Source organism: Macaca thibetana, chromosome 8, assembly GCF_024542745.1.
Source record: "Macaca thibetana thibetana isolate TM-01 chromosome 8, ASM2454274v1, whole genome shotgun sequence".
NCBI lineage: Eukaryota > Metazoa > Chordata > Mammalia > Primates > Cercopithecidae > Macaca > Macaca thibetana.
The window spans coordinates 48,841,080-48,866,104 of record NC_065585.1 but is presented as its reverse complement, the minus strand read 5'-3'; the positions used below and the strand labels follow the sequence as shown (position 1 = coordinate 48,866,104).

Below are 25,025 nucleotides of genomic sequence, written 5' to 3'. Positions count from 1 at the left end.
CCAGGCATGGTGGCTCATGCCTGTTATCCCAGCACTTTGGAAAGCCGAGGTGGGAGGAGAGCTTGAGCCCAAGAGTTTGAGACCAGCCTGGGCAACATAGTGACACCCCCTTCTACAAAAGAAAAAAAAATTAGCTGGGATGGCATGTGCCTAAAGTCCCAGCTACTTGGGGGGCTGAGTGGGAGGATCACTTGAGCCCAGGAGGTCAAGGCTGCAATGAGCCAAGACCGTGTCACTGCACTCCAGCCTGGGAGACAGAGCAAGACCCTGTGTCAAAAAAAAAAGATAAGACAGGGACTGTGTCTTAGTTTATCTTGTATTACCCATAGCACCTGCCATAAGACAGGGAAAGCTGTTTCGAGAGGAAAGGTGACGTCCTCACAGCAGACGTCATCCTTTTCCTACCTCTGAATGTACATTTTTTAAATTATATGTTTATGGAGTACAACATGTTTTGACATCTGAATACATAATGGAATGATTAAATCAAACTAATTAACATATTCATTACCTCACATACTCATCATTTTTTTTTGTGGTGAGAACACTTAAAATCTACTCTCTTAAGAATTTTCAAGTATACATTATTATTAACTACCATCATCATGCTGGACAATAGATCTCCAGAACTTATGCCACCTGTTTAATTGAAACTTTGTACCCTTTGCCCAACAACTCCCCATTCCTCCCCACCCCCACTCCCTGGCTCCCTCTGCTCCTAAGAGTTCAACTTTTTTAGGTTTCATATATAAGTGAGATCATGTAGCATTAGTCATTCTGTGCTTATTTCACTTAGCATAGCATCCTCCAGATTCATCCATGTTGTTGCAAATAACAGGATCTCCTTTTTCAAAGCTGACTAGTACTCCAATGTATAAATATACCACATTTTCTTTAACCATTCATCCACTGATGGACACTTAGGCTGATTCACAGAACACTTTATTTGCATCTCTCATGTGGGACTTATCACTTTGCCCTTCATCCTTGCATTAATATTTAGATGTTTCTGAGGACTTGAAGCTTCTTGAGAACAAAGGCCATTCTAAACATACAGGTAACATTTGGGTAACTGGGCACAGAGTGATGAATATACAATTATAATGGAGTGTCATGAGTGCTAGGATCAAAGTAAGCAGGAAGTGAAATGAGAGCCTGAAGAGGGTCACTCTGTCTGCAGGGTCAAGAAGACACTTTAGAAGTTACTTGGACTTCAGTGATGTTCTCCAGTTGTTGGAGTTGGCTAAACAAAGGAGGGAAGTGGCAAGCCATGAGCTGAACAGGTAAGCAGAAGCCAAATCAGGGCAAGCTTTGATGCCATAGGAAGGTTTTGAAGGATTTTAAGTAGGTCACTGACTTAGATCTGCATTTCAGAAAGAACACTAACACTGTAAAGATATCAGAGCCAATACTGCTGAGGAGAAGACTATCAAGATAGGAGGCTCCTGCAGCCACTCAGTGACAAATGAGGACCTAAACAAGGTAGTGACTGTAGGATGACAGAAGTGGACGGATTTGAAAGAAATAAAGAGGGTAGCATCCATAGGATAAGGTGTTAAATTAGATGTAAAGAGGGAGGGGACAAAAGCAATAAGAATCAAGGATAGGCTGAGTGCAGTGGCTCATGCCTATAATCTCAGCACTTTGGGAGGCCCAGGCAGGCAGATTGCTTGGGGCCAAGAGTTCAAGATCAGCCTGGCCAATAGGGTGAAACCTCGTCTCTACTAAAAATAAAAAAATAGCCAGGCATGGTGGCACATGCCTGTAATCCCAGCTACTAGGGAGGCTGAGGTGGGAGAATCGCTTGAACCTGGGAGGCAGGTTGCAGTGAGCTGAGATGGCGCCACTGCACTCCAGCCTGGGAGACACAGTGAGACTCCATCTGAAAAAAAAAAAAAAAATTCAAGGATGACTCCCAAAGTTTCTAACAGAGCAAAGGTTTTTCTTTTTCCTCTCCTGTTAAAAATCACCTCCCAAAAATATAAGGAATGAGAAACAAAAAATAAGATCCTTCTTTGAGGAAACGAGATTATATCCCCACATATCTGAAAACAGATGAAGGCATGGCAACAGCCTTATCAGAGAGGAGAAAGACGACACTGAAATGCTTGCAAATGAGAATCTGGCAAGTGGTAAGTGATCAGTACCACGAAAAACTCCAAAGTCTCCTAAATTGGAGTCCCTAGAAATCTGAGAGATTAGAGATGAGGTGCAGACTAAAAACTGGGGGATTCGGTGTGGAGAAATCTAACCTCCCCCAAATCCAGTTCCTCTCAATGCACCAGGAGAAAGAAGATTCATTATCTGGGAAAATCAAGTATGAGAAGTACCAAACCCAGAGAAAATGAGGAAAGCAAAAGTTTGTAATAAAATGCCAGACGAAAAATAAGATGACTAAATTAAAGTTTGGAGGGAGATCCCATGGTTCCCTTCAGCCATCCAGATCCAAGTGCAACCTAATGGTCAACAAGCGAAGACAGCTATAGAGTAGGCCTAGAGAGAAACCGTCCAAATCAGGAGGACGGTGGCTTCAGGAAGGAGGTCAGGGTAGTGGGACAAGCAGGGAACAATCCACTCTGGAGAAATGGAATACATCATCTGATAGGGTTACCTGGGAAAAACTGTCCTGAGTGGCTATTGGAAGGTATGGAAAAGTTTAACCCCAGAAACAAACAAACAAAACAATTCATCAAATGAAGAACAAGGCAAATATTAATGCCGGAAAAATGAAAAGTTGTACAGGAAGGTAAATAATGATAGCATACTTCTTGTTAGGGCAGATAGCAATATTTATAGTCATAATTTAACTACTGATTGATCTAAAATTGTAATTTATATTAGGAGAATTGAAAAGAATACAGGAAAAGTAGATGTGTACATACAAGAGATCAAATGATGTCTAAAGCTGATGAATCAAACAACAGCACTATAAACAATTATTTTAAAATGAGGAGGTTGAACACAAACAGAAACCATGATACAAGTTAAGTAGATACATCTGGGGAATAGGATGCAAGATCAGCAAGGATGAGGCAGGGAATACAGTTTCTCACTAGAAGCCTTTTTATACTATTTGACTTTTGCTTATGTTTGTATACTACTTAGTATAGATTAAATTGTTAATTTAAAAAAGTAAAAAAAGTAATGAAGAGTACATACAAAAAGTACTTGTAGTTTAGTCAAACTTACCTAGAAGAACTAACTTCTGCAGAGTCTCAGAATGATCCACATAGTCTCGAAGTGTGAATGAAGCTGGTGGCAATGGAGGGTCTGCAATAATCTGAATAGCCTCTTCCTCTGAAATTGGCTGCATTGGAGACAATGGAGGCAATTCATCCAGTTCTTTGAAAGAAAGAAACAAATTAGTGCTCTAATATGCACACTTAAAACTATTTCTACAAAGATCGGCTCTTCCCTTGTTTGCTTCTTTCAATGGTTAAATCTCGGGATGATTTTAGAATTAAACATCCAAGAAGACCCCAATTTTTCACCTTTTAAGAGGTAAGGTTACAACTATTTAGACAGACTAACTACTGTTCCTCCAAGATTAGAAATTTGTTGGTAAATTTCAAAGCACACAATGCCTTTCCTTCACTTAATCAGTAGGTGAGAATGCTAAAGATTACCTAACTTTCAAGCACATTTTGAAAGAGATTGAGTTTACCATAGCCTGTTAACTTGGCCTAAAGTACACATATGCCAACAGTCTGAATTGCATGGATTAAAGTAATTATATCCTGAAAGTCTTTGTTTTGACCCAATGCCCTCCCCTTCAAGTTACCCTCAAATACATCTTTAAGAGGGCTTCTATGATTGTTTCTACAACCTGTAGTCCTCTCTACAGGAGATGTGACTCTCTCTAGTACAGCGCTGATTCTGAAGTTGTTTCTGTTTTTTTAAAATCAAACGCAGTATGGAAGACACTTAGAACTACACAATACCTTAAGCTAAGGAATCAGGTCTGTGATTTCTTGTTCTGTTTTTTGCCTCTAATCATTAACTAGCCTTTCTCATCATTTATAGCCAGCATCTCCTCCCTGCCCTCTCCCCAGCTCTCTTTCCTTCATATTCTACTTAACCTTGTATTATTTCATTACCAGTGAAATATTCCTAGAATAGGACCCATAGGAAGGAGAGGACTGACTAAAAAGCGACATGAGGGCACTTTCTGGAGTAATATAACTGTTTTATTTGTTGATTGCAGTAGTTGTTAGACACTAAATGCGTATGTCAAAATTCATAGAACTATATATCCCACAAGATGAATTTTACTTGATATAATTATACCCTAATAAAACTAATTACCACTAGAATAATTTTGTTTTAAGAATCTAAACAACAAAGTATTTAGAAAGCAAATGTTTTATATGTGTAGCTATAAAATAATCTTACACGTTAGCCCACGAACTTTTTTTCTTAGCCAGTAAAATAAAGGCATGATACAAGTTCATCAATAGAACCGGTATTATTCTTTTTCTTTCTTGATACAAAATATTACCTGAAATGGGCTAGCAGAATGTAAACAGGTAGCTTGTTCAAATGGCCAAAGTAGAGAAAGGGAGACTTTTCTGAAAGTTCAGAATTACCTTCTAGAAACAGCTCAGAATCAAAGCTGGGTATCTTTTGTGTCTTCTGTGACTGTTCATTCATGGAAGGAAGCAGACTGCTTTGGGTAGAATTATTCTCTTGACTACTTGAGCTAGTAGACTGGGAACTATTCCATAAGGAGGAAGTCTTGTAAGTCTTAAATCCCCACTGGAGAAAGCAATTGTCAGAGGATATCTGAGGCTGAGCAGAAAAGCCATGTAACAATGTTCTTCCTGGTCTAGCAAAACATTTTGTGAGTTGTACAGCATTAATGAGGCTCCTCAACTTAGCTGAGTTAAACCACCTGGGTATCTGTTGGGCTGACAAAGCCATTTTTCTTAGTCTACAAAGGAAAGATATAACCGTCAAAAGAAGAGAAACTTAATTTACTTAAATGTTTAAAACAGTATTCAAACAACAAAAAAATAAACTGTAAATTATTTTTTTCTAAATGAAAGGTGTTTAAACATAGTTAGTCTAAAATAGATGTTTCTTATGCACAGGAAAATCCAACAACAAGGCAATCTCAGTTACAAACCAACAGACAGGAACTTCTGAGTGGAAAAATAAAGATATACTTTACAATTTAAAAACAATGCAACATCACTGGTGTAAGAAAAATGCTTAAAACAAAAATCTACAAATGTTCAAATAACAGCAGACCTCACTAATCTGTTAATTTAATCATTTAAAGAGAATAAGCTGATGCAATTAAGTGTTCTTGAAATTTGGTGTGAAGGATGTTTCTGCAGCAGATTGCTGATCAAAGTAACACTGAATTATTCAAATGCATTTTATATTTTATGTATATAAATTTGTCCCAAAATGAAAAAACAGAAATCTACTGTGTCCTAAATGAATCATCAGATTATTATTATTGATATATAGAACAGTGAAAGCAGTTTCTTGCTTCATTCTCAGGGCTGAACACTGTTGATTACTTCACAGATAAAGCTGTTCTTCCAAAGGGAATTGAACAAAACCAGTTTTGTCAAGTTTTGTTTCACTGTAGGAAAGAAGAAAAAAGCCTTCCAAAAGAAAAGGTCAAAACTAGCAAGCAAAACCAAGTAACAGAAATAAATAAGCAACCAGCAATTAATACCTGTATATTTTGACTGAAAAAGTAGTTTTCAAAAAGATGTTTATCAGGAAAGGCTAGTGCTATGTTAAACTCCAGGAATATGAAGGGATTTATATTTAGCCAGCTAATAAGAAAGGTAAATTTGATGCATATAATCTTACATTAAATAACATTATCCATATAAAACACAGGATAGAGTCAGGATATAAGAAATGCTCAATAAATGTTAGCCATTATTATTGATTACACAACCAAATACAAATGAATTCTGCTGAATTAATTGCGGCCTACAACTTTATACTTTGTTTTTCTACATGGTGGAATTCGGCTTGTTTTATGCTTTAAATTAGACCAAATACTTGAGGGTCTAATCTCCTTTTGGAGATGCGTAGTTTTGGGAAGTTTGCTGAAAGAGATTTTACGAAAGTGAAAGTCTCCTTTCATCCTGCAATTATTTATTATTATTACTTATTTATTTATTTTTGAGACGGAGTTTCGCCCTTGTCGCCCAGGCTGGAGTGCAATGGCACCATCTCGGCTCACTGCAACCTCTGTCTCCCGGGTTCAAGCGATTCTCGATTCTCGGCAGCTGCCTCAGCCTCCCGAGTAGCTGGGATTACCCGTGCCCGCCACTACGCCTGGCTACTTTTTTGTATGTTTATAGAGATGGGGTTTCACCATGTTGGCCAGGCTGGCCTCGAACTCCTGATCTCACGTGATCCACCCACCTCGGCTTCCCAAAGTGCTAGGATTACAGGTGTGAGCCACTGCGCTCGGCCCATTTTGCGATGATTTTAGAAAAGAAATAAGTATTTTTGCGACGATTTTAGAAAAGAAGTATTCACAATACCCTGCTGGGATAGGTGGTTTCTGTCAGATTTTGGTAGGAAATGGGCTTCCAAATGTGCCAAGTTTTCCCTCAAACCTACAACATTCATTCTCTGCACAGTAGTCATAAGGGCACTAAATTGGAAGCCAGAAGACCTCGGTTGTGCTACCTTGACAAGGCTGTTTCTGGCAGCAGTCTAACAAAATGTCTAGCCCATGATGTGGGGTGGGTGTGGGGTCAATAACCATTCTTCAAATAATGCTTTTTTAAAAGGCTAAGGGTACAATACGATGATTCGTAAGGCCCCTATCAGCTCTAACATTTTTTTGACGCCTAAGCACTTCATCCTACTTCAAACTTCTGAAATCCCAAATTCATCCTGAAGCCTTTCCACACTCAATACCCCTTAAACATCAGGAAGATTCACTTTCAAATTTCATCCCGTCATTAAAAGATCTTTGTGCATACAACTAATGTTTATCCTTGCATTTTTATTTACAAGTGCACTATCTTCTCCACATTATTTCATTGCTGCCTAAACATCTTAACAATTGATTAATTGTTCATTCACGAGAGCAAGGCTGGGTCTCATTCCTGGATCCACCCTTCCAGGGACTATTGTCCACTCTCCCAGAGCCTTGTACTGCTCTAATGCTTGCGGAATGGAAATAAATCAATGGCAAGTACAGTTAACTCACTGGCTTACACAGTACGCAAAAGCGGATAGGGGATAAGCAGATGTGTATAAGCCCTGTGAGGTGGTAACCGGAAGTCTTCTAACAAGTTCCTTTCATCAGGAAAATTACAGAAAACCCTTAAAAGAAACTCTGAAGTCTATTAACAATTCATATATACGGTTCTCAATGAGTGCCTAGTGCTTCGCTAGAAAAAGGCACTGAAATAGGGTTCAAGATTTCTACCTAAGAAAGGCTATAAATGAAATCAGGAAAGAAAGGGAGGTATGGGGGTAGCTTCCTAATAAAGGGCCTCTCAATACTTCCTAGGCCATTTTAGCCCATTTCAGTTCCCCCAAACTTCCGCAGGAAGGCAGAGCCCCCTCCTGAGGCTTCTCACACCGCGCTAATTAGTCAACATGGTTGAGTTTTCACGCCAGCCAGGAAAAAACACAAAACAAAACCAATCACCTTCGACTGGGCCGCGAAAACCTAAAGGCCCTTGAGGCCTTGGGGCGCGGTCTGGACTCGGGTGCGCCGGAACCTGAACTCCTGCCAGGACCGCGATCCTCCCGCTGAGGCAGCTCCTGCTTTACCTGTGGCGAGGCCTGCGCCCCGTAGCGGGTGACCCCGGGACCGACCGACTCGCAGGGCCGCACGCCCAATCCAGCAGTGCCGCACGCCGGCTCCTCAGCCTGCCCGGCCCAGCGCAGCCGCGCTCCCCGGCCCACGTGGGCTGCGGCCAGAGTGGGCGAGACCATGTGCCGAGTTGCGTGGGGAGACAGCGGGCTACGTGCGCGGAAAAGAGTCAGCCAGGGGCAGCAGATAGCCTTCTCCGGCTCGCCACTCCCTTGAAGTCCTGTGGACTTGGAGTCTGAAGGCTTCTCGAGTGCGTAGAGATGCCTCAGCCGGGATGACAGCGTGGGGACGGCCGGCGGCGCCCCCTGCCCCAGGCCGCGGTGGCGGCGCCGCGACCCCGCCCTCTCGCTCCTGTCCTTCCCTCCGCTCCCAGCCTTTGCTGGGCGCCAGACCCGGCTTCGCCGTCCGGCTATTAGCCGACTGTGGCTAGTCACCCCCAGGGTCCCGGCCTCCGCGGGCTGGGGCCGCCGCCACCGCGGCAGGACGGGGAGGCGGGCCATGGCGTCCTGCGTGGGGAGTCGGACCCTAAGCAAGGATGATGTGAACTACAAAATGCATTTCCGGATGATCAACGAGCAGCAAGTGGAGGACATCACCATTGACTTCTTCTACCGGCCGCATACCATCACCCTGCTCAGCTTCACCATCGTCAGCCTCATGTACTTCGCCTTTACCAGGTGGGGCGGCCCGGCCGCGCCGGGGGCGCGTCCAAGGGCTAGGCAAGAGGCGGGAGGCAGGGTGGCGGGGAGGGTGGCCCGGCATGGCTTTGGGTGAGGAAGCGGGCTGGCTGCTCCACTCACACGTACTGGCAGCCCGCCGCCCACGCAGCCCCTTCGCCCGCCCGGTGTCTCACAGTACGCTAGCCTGCTCCCCCACCCCTCAGGGCCCCTTCTCCATACAGCACCTCCGGTTACACGGTGAACGCACGCGAGTCACCTAGCACGATCACCCCCCCCACCCACCTCACTCAGCATGGCTCCACACAACATCACGACGCGGGCCCCTCCTCTGCACCGTTTCAGCCCCCGTCCCTACCCAGCACACCGCATGAATCATCTCGTATGCACCACTTTCAGCACACACCGCTACATGTATAAAGCACCCCAATCCACAGCGCCTACAGGCACCATACACAGGCCCAGGACACAGCCTAGATCCCTTCCTGAGGAACTCCGGTATTCGGCACTATCCGTAACACATAAAAAATGCACATGTGTGCTACATACACGGTCTTTCCTGTGCAGCACTTCCCGTATGCATTGCACACAAGTCATCCATCCAGTATAACCCTTCCCCCAGCCTCAAACACTACCTTCTGTACCACGGCACAAACTGCCACTCTAAACACACACATCACAGCGGACCTTTCCTTTCCAGCACAGCCCAATACCCATCATCTGGGTACATGGCTGCACAGACACCAGCCCGCCACACAGCACGCAGTGCATACCCTGCTCACTCATTTCCTAACATACGTGCTGAAATGTGATCCTGTCCAGCAATTTTAATGGTGCCTGGTGTATACTAACTGCTGTGTGTTAAATGAAACACATAAACCTCGCACAGCATAACACATCTCTATTATTCCCCGGAATACGTACACACACATTCTAATATATACCTGTTCAGAAGAGCTGCCCAGCCCAAATCTTGAACACACCTCATGTAACTCTGTGGCACTGCGCCTGTGGCCCCTTATTCCTAACCTAGGGAACTAATTCATCCTTGGTTCATAAGGAGGTACACACCGTGGTTCCTACTTAGAAGGATTTATACTTTCCGAATGAACCTCTTTAAAGAAAGGGAAGTCACGCCTCCCTCACCATTATGGCTTAAAAGGCCAACTTAGAGTAGTGTAGTTTTTGAGCCATACTGTTGTTTTCAAACCTGGCTGTGTGTCCTTAGTTAAGTTGCATAACCTTGCTCTGAGCCTCAGGGGCCACACTGGTAAAATGGGGATGAAATATCCACTTATATAGGTTTATGAAAATTAAATGAATGTGTGTGAATGCGTTTAGCAGAGTCCCTGGAGCACAATGTACAATTCATGTCAGTTACTTCTCTCCCAGCAATTTTATCCAGCAATCAAGGTCCTCTGTGAGGGTCAGCAGAACATGTGCAGGGATATATATATATATATTGGGTAGTCACAAGGATTGAGAGAACTTCTAGTATTTGGGAGGGGGAACAGTTAAAGGATACTAAATGTATTGTGACATATGTGACAGCGCTGTACAACATAAAGTGAATTGTCTTCTACACAGTCGTTTGCGTACACACGCACAAGTGCCGGTGGTGCCTCCCTTGGGAATAACTGCAGTTTTTCAAATCCTCATAAAGCTAGTATCTTCCCACATCACACTTTTTCCTTACCTCTGGGATTCACTTGACTCTTGGTTCTTGTTATGTAAGTGTTTATCCTTTTGAGACAATCTACCTAAAGGTATAAAGCTTAACAATTACTTACTCTTTAATGATTGAGGGATCTTGCCACTATTACTATAAAATCTGCTAAGGCTGTGCAGCAGGATAAGACCAGACCTTTCCACAGTAACTGACCAGACATATTTCTAGCTTTGGAGAGAAATTAGTCATGTCCCTAACTATGGTTACTTTCAAATACTTCATTATGTTGCCTGATTTTATCTCTTAATAGCTGTGTGGCCACATACTTTTGCTAGGCCTCAGTTTCCTTATCTATGTGTAAAATGAAAATATCAATACATTAATCTGTCAGGATTATCTGTCATGAGGATTGAGTTCATCTTTTTAGATAATCTGTGTTTAGCTCAGTGCATGGGAAGTATTAAGTGCTTAATAAACATTAGTGGTTATTATGATGTGATTTCATTGTATGCTACTGTCTTCTAAGTTATATTTGTTATTGAATGAGGATGTCATATGCTCTGTAATTGAGAAGGATAAAAGCATTGGAAAAATGGACATTAGGTAACATACATACCTGTTTCATGTTAGCTTCAGTTTAATTTCTTTTTTTTTTTTTTTTTTTTTTTGAGGCGGAGTCTCGCTCTGTCGCCCAGGCTGGAGTGCAGTGGCGCGATCTCGGCTCACTGCAAGCTCCGCCTCCCGGGTTCCCGCCATTCTCCTGCCTCAGCCTCCCGAGTAGCTGGGACTACAGGCGCCGCCACCACGCCCGGCTAATTTTTTTGTATTTTTAGTGGAGACGGGGTTTCATTGTGTTAGCCAGGATGGTCTCGATCTCCTGACCTCGTGATCCGCCCGTCTCGGCCTCCCAAAGTGCTGGGATTACAGGCTTGAGCCACCGCGCCCGGCCCACAGCTTCAGTTTAATTTCATCTTATGTGTGGGTTTGAAATAATGAAATTAGTGAGGGAGTTTCTCCGGAAATTAGAAAAATAATTATGGTATTTTGTTTTAAATAATGATTCTAGGTCCTTAAATAGATTTCTCTTCCTCTATTCTGATATAAAAAGTCACATTCTTCTGAAATTTCTTTTTACATCATATTCTGTCAAGGCAGTCAATAAATTGCAGCAGTGAAAGTATAAGAATTGAATATGAATTTTAACAGCTTGTCCAAAATAATAGAAAAACCATAATCTGAACCTCAGACTGTGGCTTCGTCCAAAAATGTTAACAATTTTATTTCTTCCACTAATTTCATAAAGAGACAGAAATCACATAATGAATTAATAACAAGTTTCACTTTATATAAAATCATAAGCACCATTAATAGAGTTAGTACTTACTCAGTCTTACTCATTTTTTGTAATGATTTGTGACTCTTAAGTGGGGCATTACAATAATAGCTCTATCTTCCTCCATAAAGATGGAAAGTAACGACTTCTTAAATGAGAATTTATCCTATGCTCTTTTGTAATGATTAACTCCAGTACCTTATATTTATTTTATAAGGATTTTAGTTGGACAATTGTTCAGTGCAATTCTTTCAGTAAAACTTAAAAAATATGTCTTAAAGTTTGTTTTGCGAAGACTAGTTGTCTAAGAGAACAAGGAGATAGGATACTTTTGGGATGTCATATAACGAGTATGTGAGAAACAGTGCTTGGGTACTGTCTCGTGCTTCAGAAATCCAGCAAGAATTAAAGATTACAGAGGATTATACCTTGCACTGAAGTCTGAGACAAGTGTGGATTTGTCAAGTAATTCTTTTGTTAGATGGCCCTTAGGCCAATTCCCTGTTAAACCACAGTGTTTAAATCTCCTGTCTTTATCACCATCATTAAAAGTAAAGTTAGATACTACCTAATCATTTTCCTATTTGAAAAAGCTCATTTCTAGCCTGGGCAACATGGTGAAACCCTATCTCTACAAACAAAACAAAACAAAACAAAAATTAGCTGGGTGTAGTGGCATGCACCTGGAGGCTGAGGTAAGAGGATCACCTGAGCCTAGGAGGCAGAGGTTGCAGTGAGCTGTGATCATGCCACCATACTCCAGCCTCTACCCTACTCACTCAACAGAGTGAGACTCTGTCTCAAAAGAAAACCAAAAACTTATTTTCCCACATTTTAGAATAAGTACGCTGGGCACAATGGCTTACACCGGTAATCCTAGCACTTTGGGAAGCCAAAGTCGGAGGATTGCTTGAGGCCAAGAGTCCAAGATCAACCTGGCTAACATAGCAAGACCCCATCTCTATTAAAACATAAATAGTATTTTTATAAATAAATGCTTATGCATATGTCTTAGAAGTTTATTAGCCAAAGTAGGGCAAGGAAACGTTTTGTCTCAAGCTCAGAGTATAATAATTACCTTTAAGATACCCTCATATTTACTCTGCATTCAGATGTTGGTAAACTTGGAAATACTGAATGCCTTTAGTTTGAAAAACTCAAGCTTTAGATTTAGAAAACACCAGAATCTATTAATTCACATTCAAAGAAGCCCACCTCTCCTTAAGAGGCACCTGCCATTAAACAGTAGAATCAGCCTTTGTTAGCACTTGTCCAACAAAAATGGTTACTTACCTAGAGGAGATTGCCTTTCTGCGGATTTGGGTACTTAAGTGATCATCAATTTGTCTATGCTTCATTTCTCCTCGATTTAGAACTAAGGAGACAGACAAGGACAGGGAAATGGACAGACAGACCGATTGATTGATTGATTGATTGATTTGTTAATAATGATATTTACTTAGTTTCCCTTATTGGCTTTGGAAATCCAGTTCACCATCATATCATTGGGGCGTACTTCTGGCCACCTGTATTGCATTGCTTATGGATACTTGCTAGCCTTCCCTGTTCTTTCCCTCTTGACCACATAAATTACCAGTAGAAAATGTCCCCTGATACTGCTGATTCAGTTGTTTTGATCCTGTTTCCTTTGTATACATCATGTTCCTTCTCTCCCAGCAACAAAAGCCCTGCATGCCCTTGTTCCCTGACACTAGCAATATTAAGTGCTAACTAGCCATTATGGGCTAGGATTAAACCAGCCCTGGAGGTGAACATTGTGTCAGGTTGCACCTGAGGTCCAGTTATCAATGATTGTTAATATTTCTTTTCCCTGGTTACTATTTGAATTAAATTTTTTATTGAATTTAATGTTTTATATTTTTTCTTATACTTGTTTCCAGAGTTTTATGTCCATAATACAATTTCTAATTTATTAAAGGGGGGGGAAATGTGCCATATATTTCTTTGGGGTCTTCTGCAGTGAATGGGTACTTGGGTGACTTAAATATTTATTTGGCTTAGATGATGCCTCAGCCCACAGAGATTATATACCTAGGAACTGCTGCCTTTCAGACTCCTCTTTAGTAAGCAGCCTTAATTCAAGTTCATCTGTTGTGAATAAACTGTGTTTAGCATTTTAGATGTAGTTCTATTACCAGATAGAACACAATTTATCTTGTGACATCATTCCTATTGCCCCAGATTTCTGTAGGGAAGTTACAGTTTTTTAGTCTTAACTAATCCCAAAACCAGGACTAGTCCAGTCAGTCTGCACTGCTTCCTCAGCCCTGGCATCCCATTTACTTCAATTCAACAGTTCATAGTCCTCGTTGCTTCTAGCCTAGGTTTCTCCCAACCTGGAGTTCACCATCTGGTTTATCTTCAGCAGGTCTGATTGGGCCTTTACAGCTTTCGGGACTGTTCTCTTTCCATTCCCAAGCCTTTGCTCAGCAAACTCCCAACCCTTTGGGATAGCTGACTCCCAGGCCCTGGCTCCCCCTCCCTCCAGTGCTGCCCCTGTGATCTTTTTAGAGAAAATCATGGTCCCATCTTTCCCTGTTTAAAATTCTCCTTTATCCAATAAATACTTTAAAACATATCACCTTTCTCCTGCTTTAATTGATAACTTAGCTGTAATTCTTCACAAGGATTGTGACTTTCCATAAAATGAAATTAGTATGGTATGAAAGATAACACCAAAGCTAGTTGACATTGGTATTTCAGTAGATGCCTGTCACCTGTAAGAAAGTACTAGCTGGACTCCAGGGTCCTTTGTAATGGAGTAAGTCTACTTTCCCACCTGTTTCCCTCCCTCCATACACAGCACACCCAACACCCAACATGCCCTGACAGCTCACGTGTCCCACACATAGGCAGGGCTGCCATCTCTCGGACTGGAAGGCACCTCCCGCCACCTCCTGCCTACACATGATGCCACCCTTGGTGTCCTTCACAATCCATTTGGATGGTTCCCCTCCAAGATACCTTTCTCAATTGTTCCAAGAAGCACAGAGAAAGAAATGTTTATGTCCTTCCAAATACTTATTATTGTATCTCACATGTCGTAATATTTGTTTCTGTGTCAGCTTCTTGAGGCCAGTTATCTTAATCATCCCAGGATAGATATCTAGTAAATGCTGAATGAATGGAATGCATGAAATCATTTATTCAATAAGAACTTTAGAATCATCTTTCTTTTCCTTTAGTTGATATCTCACCCATAATTCTTAATGAGGATCATAACTTTCTATAAAATAGATGAATGTGGTATTAAAGGTAATACCTAAGCTACTTAACATTGGTCTACCGTGTAACCTGGGATTAAACTTTTTATTGGGAAAGATGATCCTTAACAGTGACTTATCTAAATATGAACTTGTAGGTCTTTATTTCAAGGACTCATATTAAGGGTAATGCGGGAGAAGATGGGAGGAGGAGAGGGACAATTAACCTAGAAGCCTTAGGAATCATAATAAAGGTTAGACATTCCTGGCTGTCTGACCCCAGGGAGAAAGACTTGTCTAAAAGATTGTAGGCAAGTGAATGGAGTTTGCTTTGGTTTCTTGAAGTTACCACTCCTCTGGTCAAATTCCTGTACTCAAATATTAAATTGAGACAGAATCAGAGTTGGAGTCCAGAAATTCTTTGGAGTGCACACTTTTTTTTTTTTTTAAACTCGGGGCTTTCCTGACACTTTTCCTGCTGTTAAGACGTTGTCTCTTTGGGTAGTTCCCTATCCTAGCGGAAACGATGCTCTGCAGAAGAAGCCAAGGTGTTTGAAAACTTGTCGGGCTTTTAGATATTTGCTGATGGTCTCAATAGCCCTGTGTAGCCAACACTCTGCAAGGGGAGAGGGAAGTCGCTGCCAGTGGACCCTGTGGGTCAGGCTGAGACTCCCCGTTCATGTTACCTGAGTCACTGGCCTACTCTGCCATATCATCTTGCTCATTCTTACCACCTACTATGGCAAGTGGATGCCTGCTGTGTGCCAGGGCATTGTGCCAGGCACCAGAGCTACCTTGGGGAAATGAGGTGGGACTTGTGCCCTAGGGAGCTTTCTTACTTTAAGCTGTACATTTGGTATTTTCACAATATGTGGTCGGTGCTATGCTGGAGCATCTCCTAAGTTTAGCAGAGAGCGAGGAAGACTTTGCCTCCCTAAGCTTGTCTGTTTGTGTCCCTATTGGAGAATATATAATAGCAGTCTTGACCTAGAGCCAACATTCCAGAAGCCTTCATACCTACTTCCACTCTGCCTCTATTTGTGTGTGACTGTGGGCAAGATAAACCAAGAGCTTAATTTTCCTCATCCTTCAAGCAAAGATAATATTTGCTCTGCCTTCCCTCACAGAACTCTGGAGCAGTTAAATAAAATACCAGCTGTGAAAGTTCTTTGGAGTGTTCAGGGCACTGCAGACTGGGGCATTTTGTTGTTAGTAGCTGCAGTAGACCCAGGAAAGAAGTCAAGGAAGTGTCACACACAGCATCACAATGGAAAGCTTTGAGTCTTCTTATTTTTTGTTGCTGTGAACTGAAATATCTTAGCTGAGCAAGAACCCTTGGACCAGGAGGAGTCGAGATGAGGTTTGGGCAGCCCAGAGCACAAGTCATGATCTCTCCTGAGAAGCAGGAACCACACTGCAGCCTCACAAAGCCGTAGGAGACAGTTACAACCCCACCAAGGGGCCAATCACAGGTGAATACCCGGGCTTTTTTGAGGTCTGTCAGAGACAGTTCCTATATATGAAAAACATTTCCTTCAGGGCAAGGCTATACTAAGATAATGTCTCATTGTCCTTTTTTATCTTGATCCACTCAGGAATAAGGGCCATGTCTCTTCATCTCCGACCTCAAAGAGTCCCTACCCAATGATAGGCATTAATTTGATGAAGGAATGAGTGGACATAAATGAAGGGCATTTAAACATTTTGAACTCATGATAATAATGGACACTTCCTCTGTGCCAGGAACTGTTTTAAGTGCTTTACACGTTTTCAGTTATTTAATCCTCACACAACCCTATGAGGTAGAACTATTACCATCCTCTGTTTACTGAGGAGTAAACTGGGGCACTGAGAGGTTAAGTAATCTGCCCAGGGTCACACAGCTGGTGGTCTGGCCCCAGCCTGTACCAGTCACTGCACTGTATGGTCTCCTGTAGGGGAAAGAGCTTGTACTTTGGGGCCAGGCCCTATCAGTAAAATGCAGATTATGATCATTTCCTGCTTTAGAGTGTTACGAAGATTCAGAGGGTTAACATGCAAAGCCACTAGAATATAGTGGCCGTCCATGGATACTAGATCTTGTCCCTCATTTGGGGTCCACTCATCTGGACTCTGCAGCCAAGTTCTGTTTCATGATTAACTATGGAAACCTCAGCATGTGGTTGAATCTCTGGATTATTCGGGGTTCAGAGAGGAGGGACTCACAGCAGACCTTACAGAATGGCCCTGTGTGCTCAGGTTGCCCTGTGGCCAGAGGGGAGTTTGGCATCCTCACCTGTCAGGGATTCTGTTCTTTTTGTGCACCACCACCACAGACTGGTAAGGGGCTATTCTAGATGAGGTGGGGACACCCTCTCTGCTCTCAAAACTCACAGTAGAGTGTGACACTGGGGCCTCTAGTCCGATAGGACTCACATAGCTTCGTAAACTCACTCTCCTATCTCCTAATCTTTGATTGCGGAAGTTTGATCTTCCCATACTGCGTATTTTCAGTTTATCCAAAGACCTCACTGTCTTTCATTAATACATTTTTTTCCTAATTAGACAAATATAAAACTGCCAACTTTTCAGACCCAACTGCTATTTTATTCCATTTAATCAACAGTTTCCCCCCTCTGAAACTAGGCCATCCATTTGATCCTCTTTTTCTAATAAAATTGCTCAAAATTTACAAAACTGCCATTTCATTGGTTTTATATCCTAATGTATTACCCATTTAGTTATAAATTTAGTGCTGATGTACATTTTCAAGCATTTTGATTGGTAGATAATTTTAAATAGAGACGAATTTACCGATTTGCCATAGCCATTTATTTGTGGTTAATAATAACCCATTAATTAAAATTTTAATTAATGTTTTCAAAAAGAATGATGTATTCACATCGCTTGAAATCCAAGATACATCAAAGGGTATGTGGTGAATACCTCTCTCCATACTTCTCCCCAACCCCTCATTTTTCCTCTTTGGAGAAAACGAGTATCACCATTTTTTGGGTGGATTTCCAGTGACATCCTATGCAGGTATAAGCATACATTATAAGCTACATACCCATGCACATTCCCCCACCTTGTTTTGCACAAGTAGTTGCTTATTATACCCACTATTCTGCAATTTGCTTTATTTACTTAATGACATCTTTTAAATTATTATGAATCAGTTGATTCTTAAAAAGCTTCCTTGTTTTTTTTAATGGCTGCCTAGCTTTCCATTGCAAGACTGGACTGTAATTTCTTTACTTAATCTCTTTTTGGTGGACATTTTGATTGCTTCCAACTTTTTAAGAATACATGTAATGCCATAGTGCACAATCTGGGATATATGTCATTTTTGCATGAATGAGAGTTTATCTAAAGAATAAATACCCGAAAGTAAAATTGCTGAGTCACAGAGTATATGCATTTGTAGACTTAAAATATTGGCAAATTGCCTCCATAAAGACGATTTATTTATACTGCTACCAGCAATATATGAGCATATGCCTATTTTCCTATTTTTTCATCTCCTCCCCAGCTCAGTCATTAAAGGTTTACCTTTATCAATAAGGTAGATTTTAAAAACAGGCTCTGTTTTAACTTACCATGAGTGAGGCTGACCATCTTTTCACTTCTCAGAGCCTTAGATTTTTTACTCTGTGAACAAACTCTTCATCCCCTTTGCCTGAACTCTTCATGTCCTTTGCCCGTTTTTCAATAAGGTAGGCTTTTAAAATAGTCTCTATTTTAACTTACCATGAGTGAGGTTGACCATCTTTTCACTTCTGAGAGCGTTAGATTTTTGACTCTGTGAACAAACTCTTCATATCCTTTGCCCGTTTTTCAATAAGGTAGACTTTTAAAACGGTCTCTATTTTAACTTACCGTGAGTGAGGCTGACCGTCTTTTCACTTCTGAGAGCGTTAGATTTTTTACTCTCTGGACAAACTCTTCATATGCTTTGCCCATTTTTCTATTTAGACTTTTTTACTTTGTAAACAAACTTCATATCCTTTGCCCGTTTTTCTGTTTGTTTTTCTGTGTTCATTTGTTGTTCTTCCTGTTAGTTGATTTTGAGGAAAATGCTTTGCATATTAAGGAAATTAGTCTTTTGTCTTGATATGAGTTATAAATTTTTTTCCCCAAGTTTACCTCTTTTCCTTTGATTTTGTTACAGATTTGTTTGCCATGTGAATTTACCACTTCATGATTGTTGATTGCTTTGTTTTGAGGTTCATTTGTTTTTTTTTAATTCTCCAATTTCTTCCAGTATTTTTTTGAATCTTTATTTTTTTGAATCTTTAATTTTAATTTTTTGAATCTTCCAGAATATATTTATTATAAAATATGAGTTACAATCAACCTTCTTTTCCTATGCAACAGTTGTTAATTTCAACCTTGCTTTTAATTTGTAACCTACATATTGTGTGTCCTGTAAATGTCTCTTATACCAACCCTGTGCCTCTTCTAACATAAGTCAGGCTGATTTAGGGTGACAGATCATATTTTCATGAGACAGCTTGGCTTGGGGGAACAATCATTATCTTCAGTGTCTAGCAGACCTGGTTTTGAATGCCAGCTTAGCAACATCTTACCTACACAACCTCAGACAAGTTACTTAATCTTTCTGAACTTTTGCAACCTCATTTTGTAAAATGTGGTTGATACGACTTCATTTTGCAAACTTGTGATCATTAGAGATAATGTTTATAAACTGCCTGGTCAGTGCCAGGCACACAGTGGATAGATAAATGGGAGCTATTACTGTTGTCATCATCATTCCCAATGTCAATAATATGATATCAGTCTGAATGAGGACATTGTGTCCCCTCAGTGTGCAGCCATTCTTAAGTAAAAATTGGTGTTCCTGGAAATTGGATGTTGGGCCTCCCTACCTAAGCCAGAGGCATCATAAGTACCCTTGTAAAGATCAGGCTGGCATTTTGAGGGCCACATTTATAACCTCTGGGCAGATATTCAATTGTTAGGTGTCTATTAAAAGTGCACTTCACTGGAAGGTAAAGTGTGTCTGATTATGTAGTCTGGTTTTATAATTAGGTCTATGAAATTAGCAGTCAGCATTAGTTTGTTAGTTCCTTTTTGGACATATAATGATCTAAGAAGTACTGTATGATCTATATAATCTCTTATTTCAGAACCTAAGTTCAATCCTGTCATACATGTAGCAGTCCCCTAGTTTTTAGAACATGGAAGTCTTCCTTCCTCTAGGTTTTCTATTTGGATCTGAAAGTAAATGCTCAATGTTGTTTTTCTATTTTCAGGGATGACTCTGTTCCAGAAGACAACATCTGGAGAGGCATCCTCTCTGTTATTTTCTTCTTTCTTATCATCAGTGTGTTAGCTTTCCCCAATGGTAAGTAATGTCATGCATTACCACATTTCTCCTATATATTGTACCTTTCTGTTTTTTTTGAGATGTGAGTCATCTAGAAGATGGAGTAAAGAAATAATCTGAGTTTTGAGTAGTGGTTAGGGGCACAGGCTCTGGAGGCAGACTGCCCATTCTGCCACTTCCTAGCCCCAGGGAAGCCTCCCAAGAGTGCTGACAATGCTTCAGTTTCTTCTATAAAATGGAGATAACAGATAGGTACGGTTGTGAGGGTTAAATAAATGGGTGCACATTAAACACTATGAACATGACTGACAAATTATAAGCTCTCAATAAATGTGGTTCTTTTTGTTGCTGTTTTTGTTATTATCAGTTGGGTCATAAAATACTCCATTACTGCTGAGTTCTTTTTTGCTAAGGACAGGGTCGATGCTGTAATGAGTATTACTTAAATAAGTTGTCCCAAGTGATCTTTTATCACCATAAGCTTTGCTGATTATGCATTTAGGATATGAATTTTCATCAGCAGGAAAAAAAGACAAGGATTACTATGAATTTTACCCCTATCATGATTATGGAGTGAGTGAAGCAAAGCTTTTGTTTAAAAACCAAGTTTGGTGTTCTGCCATGCTCACAATTCATCCCTTTCCTCTGAATTCTTCCTTAAAAGTTGCTTTCTTTTTTCTTATTCCCTTTCAGTAACTTCCTACTAGAATATTCTCTACTTGTTCTCCATAGCCATTTCTAAACACTCACTCTTGTCTTACATATATATATATATATTTTAACACCTATGACATTTGGAAATTGTTCCAGTCTTTCTTAAGGGTTATTCTCCATGGGCCGGCCCTACTCGGGTTTTAAATATCATGCTTTAAGATGCATTTCTTCTGTAACTGTTCATGCTATTCAGTAGGCTATAATGTGTAATATAAGAAGCTCATTGTGAATGTTATCAGATGCTACCTGGAAATGTTCCATGTCAAGGCCTTCGGGCTTCCTAAGATGGTGGCAGTGGAATTTTATCCTGTTTTTTTGAGATACAAGTCATCTAGAAGATAGAGTAAAAACAACAGCCAGGCGTGGTGGCTCACGTCTGTAATCCCAGCACTTTGGGAGGCCGAGGTGGGTGGATCACCTGAGGTCGGGAGTTTGAGACCAGCCTGACCAACATGGAGAAACCCCGCCTCTATTAAAAATATAAAATTAGCCAGGTGTGATGACACATACCTGTAATCCCAGCTACTCAGGAGGCTGAGGCAGGAGAATCATTTGAACCCGGGAGGCAGAGGTTGCAGTGAGCCGAGATCATGCCATTGCACTCCAGTCTGGGAACAAGGGTGAAACTCCGTCTCAAAATAATAATAATAATACTAATAATAATGCGAGTTTTCCATCGTAATTATGAACATGGACTCTGGAGGCAGACTTATATGTAGCACTGTGTTTACAAGAACGTAGTGGTTTTAGTATGTAGCAGACTAGCATAATAATCATGCTGTTAAAACCATGACTCTGAATCCCTCAGAGAATGAATTGTTCTACATAGCCAGGTTATTTGGGAGCTGAGTTTAGCTCTCCAGCCACTCAAGCTTTTAAGTTAAAAAGAATTTTCTAATGAAAATCTGCGTACCTTATGCAGATATGTCAAATGTAGTTTGGCTTTTCCGTAAGGATTGATGGTGCTGGTAATGCACAGTTATCAGGGTATGAAGACAAGTTGTGCATAATATGGGTAAGTCATGGAATAAAGGGGTGTTGACCCTGCTTTAGAATTTTTAGTTTTTTTTTTTATTTTTAGAGATGGAGTCTTGCTCTGTTTCTCAGGCTGGAGTGCAATAGCTATTCACAAGTGTGATTATAGGGCACTACATCCTCAAACTCCTGGGCTCAAGCAATCCTTCTGCCTCAGCCTCCTGAGTAGCTGGGACTGCAGGGATACACCACCACACCCAATTATGTTTTTATATTTTTTGTAGATAGTGATGGGGTCTCACTATGTTGCCCAGACTGGTCTTAAACTCTTGGCATCAGGCAATCCTCCATCCTTAGCTGTCTAAGTAGCTGGGATTCCTGCTATCAAATTTGCTGAAAAAAATCCCTGATGTCAAACAGCTTTTTGGCTATTTGCCAACTTTCCCTTCCCTCTTGTTGAATTTTAGGTTGGAGGAGTGCTTGGGTGTTATGTAGACCCTCCTCTCCTTCAAGAGTGCCATATTGTATATGGCATAAGTGGCCAGCCAAGGGTGGGTTCCCTGAGCTCTGGACCCTGGCCTTTCCATACAAAGGTGACCTAAGAATACAACTCAAAGCAAGGAAATGGCGAACTCTATCTCAGGTTCCATACCAACACAAGGCTGACCACCACCAAAGCAGACATTTGGAGCCTCTGAAACATGACTAGGTGACTATTCAGATGGTAGTGACAGTTTATTCCCCTTCCCCTCAGCCATTCTGCCTTCTGTATCCTGTGATCTGCTGCCTCCTTCTTTGTCATCACTCAATGCCATGACCATTATTGGTCTGTGCCCTCTATTCCTACTTTTCTTTTATTTCTCTTATGTCCTCTGTCCTGTCTTTTTGTTCCCTTATCAGTCAATCAGAGCATGATACATGCATATGTCCTCAGGAAACTGATCAGTGCAAAGGTATCAGGTCTGTTCTTTAAGTCTTCAGCTTTCCTTGACCTGTGTTATTTGTTGCTTAGTTCTCAAGAGTTACTTTTTCATGGCTTTGAAGGTTTCTTTTTGGCTCCTTTTAAAAATTTTGCTGTTTCTGAGCCCAGAGCTGTTTTAGAAGTGTGAGGATTCAAAAAGAGTAGTCTCTCAATAGCTGTGATTTTACAGCCGTCCCTTCTCTAAGTCCTTAGCAGGAGCTGAGTATTGGGGCTTCATTAGCAGATGTTTTTCTTGAGGTACAAAAGGCACTGAAGGTTAAGGGGATTAAATCTATTTGATGTAACACTTTGTGTGATTTCTTCTGGCTTTGCCCCTCTGTTCCCCAATGAAGTCCTCTAATCTTCAAAGTTGACTTTACTTTACCTGCTCAATCTCTCGTTGTGGGACTGTGCTTTTGTTTTGATTCTGGAAAGATAAAACTGAAGCTCGATTTTCTTATCCTGGCTGCATAGACTTTACGACACACACAAAGGGAGGAGGAGCCACAGAGCTCATTTAGTTTAGTCAGCTCGGTTTACCAGTGAGAAGGCTGAAACATGCCACTATGTCCCCCAGCCTTTGATGTCAGCCTGCTGGCAGGGCACAAGCTGTGCATTTTCCTTCCGCGGTGCTGCTCTGGTCATATCTCATATTAGGTCCACTGTGGTATGCTTTATCTCTGGCTTTCTCCATAATATGTTTCTGTCTCCTCCTGTTTCTCTTTTTTTCTGTCAGTCTCTGGTTTGTCTTTTCCCCCAGGGTGGGGTCTTAGTTGGCCTGGACGTAGCATGCTTTGCATCCCACAAAGGAGGTGGGTGGTGACTGAGTCGATGCTCCGTTGCCCGTGTGTTGTCTGTGACTGGCAGGAGCTGACACATTGATCTAAGCCTTCCTACTGTATCCTGTTTCTACTCTATTTCTGCCCTACCATCCTTTCTTTTCCTCTCGGGCACCTACGCGCGCGTGCACACACACACACACAGACACACACACACACACCATTCACCGAAAGGCAGACCATGCCAACAATAAGGTTTCAGATGGGTATAGAAGATATAAACAAGGAGGATGGCAGTTCAGTGTCCTGTGCAGGAGGGATTGGGACATTAGTCAGTAAAAGGAGGACTTGGATTCTCTTGAAGCCATGTATACATAGCAAACATACTGTGTTTACCTCGTTTGTTTTCTAAAGATCTGTTTATTCACACCTTACCTAAGAGTAGTAAAACTAACTTTTCCACATGAAAGAATGTTACTGAATATTTTCAAATTAGGGATGGCTTTGGAAGGTGCCAGTGGAGATGGTGGGGATTTGGGAGGGCCCTGGGCAGGGTGCCTGTGAGGTATGTGGCCTCCCCTGTTGGAGCCCGCTCTCAGGCCACAGGCCTCCCCAGGAGCCCATGCCGAGCGGCTGCCTCTGTGACTGGAGCATATGTGCCCCTTCTCACTCAGTCTTGTCCCCTTATTTTCCATTCTCCCCACCCTTGGCACATATTCTCAACTCAAGTGATGAAAATGAATGGGAGAAATGGAGCCCAAACGTGCCCTCTCCTTCACAGACAGTTTTGGGGAAGTGCCTGCAGTGGATAGCATGCCCGGAACAATTTTTTGGCAACTTGAAATGCATTTATCCTTGACCTGGTAAATGCTGCCCTGCATGGCTGTATATAGGCCAAAAGTGGCTTGTGTCCATTTGTCTCATCAAGTATGTGTGAGTTCATATATGTTATCTATGTGGTAGACTTGCTCAGCTCCTACAGGAAGGGAGCCTTGTGATTCTTTTTGTAGAGTCTAAATAACAAAGAAGGCCCTTGACTTTCTCCATAGGGTTTTATAATAGGATGCTTTTGGCTACAAGTGATAGAAAATGCATTTCAAAATGGCTTAAACACTAAGGAAATTCGTTATTTTCTTACATAACAAGACGTTCTGAGATAGGGTGGTTGGCAAGCTGACTAATTCAGCAGCTCAGTGACCTGTGAAGAGCCAGCTTCTTTACCCCTTTCTGTTCTGCCGTCTTCTAGTCTGCAGTCTGCCCTGCTGGCCTTGAGATAGCTCCTGCAGTGCCAGCCATATAGTGGCAGGCAGTGGCCAGCAGATGAAGAGATCATCTCGTCTTGTGTGTCTTTACTTGAGTGGAGACCCCTTTTCTAGCCATCCTCCAGCACACTTACATGTCTTTGACTAGGATTGGGCCACATGTCTCTTCTCAATCTGTTCCAGGGACAGAAATTTATAGTGTTTAGAGGAGTAGATATTCAACAGATATTTGTTGGCTAGAAGAATGACAGGGGACTAGGATTATCTCTGCTGGTTTAGAATCCACCCCTGA

At 41.5% G+C, this 25,025-nt stretch overlaps 4 protein-coding genes across 54 annotated transcripts in view; 1 reads left to right on the top strand and 3 right to left on the bottom strand.

Annotated features, from left to right (window-relative positions):
- MTERF3 (mitochondrial transcription termination factor 3) overlaps window positions 1-17,325 on the bottom strand; it is a 32,505-nt gene extending 15,180 nt beyond the window's left edge. The window contains exons 1-4 of one of the 2 annotated variants that reach the window (XM_050800528.1): window positions 17,322-17,325; window positions 7,643-7,877; window positions 4,587-4,930; window positions 3,190-3,342 (exon numbers count right to left, since the gene is read on the bottom strand). In XM_050800528.1, coding sequence (XP_050656485.1) covers window positions 3,190-3,342; window positions 4,587-4,920 — 487 coding nt within the window. In that variant the 5' untranslated portion in view covers window positions 4,921-4,930; window positions 7,643-7,877; window positions 17,322-17,325. Of the gene's footprint in view, window positions 1-3,189; window positions 3,343-4,586; window positions 4,931-7,642; window positions 7,881-17,321 lie in introns of those variants that run through there. The other variant, XM_050800527.1, reaches the window with a different exon arrangement.
- LOC126960839 (cytochrome b-c1 complex subunit 7) overlaps window positions 1-25,025 on the bottom strand; it is a 1,171,628-nt gene that overhangs the window by 24,016 nt on the left and 1,122,587 nt on the right. The gene's annotated exons all lie outside the window — the stretch shown is intronic.
- CFAP418 (cilia and flagella associated protein 418) overlaps window positions 1-25,025 on the bottom strand; it is a 1,191,950-nt gene that overhangs the window by 1,029,832 nt on the left and 137,093 nt on the right. The gene's annotated exons all lie outside the window — the stretch shown is intronic.
- The window catches only part of PTDSS1 (phosphatidylserine synthase 1), a 71,318-nt gene continuing 54,452 nt past the window's right edge, over window positions 8,160-25,025 (top strand). Inside the window, exons 1-2 of the mRNA XM_050800517.1 lie at window positions 8,160-8,487; window positions 19,969-20,060. Coding sequence (XP_050656474.1) covers window positions 8,309-8,487; window positions 19,969-20,060 — 271 coding nt within the window. The 5' untranslated portion in view covers window positions 8,160-8,308. The remainder of the gene's footprint in view (window positions 8,488-19,968; window positions 20,061-25,025) is intronic.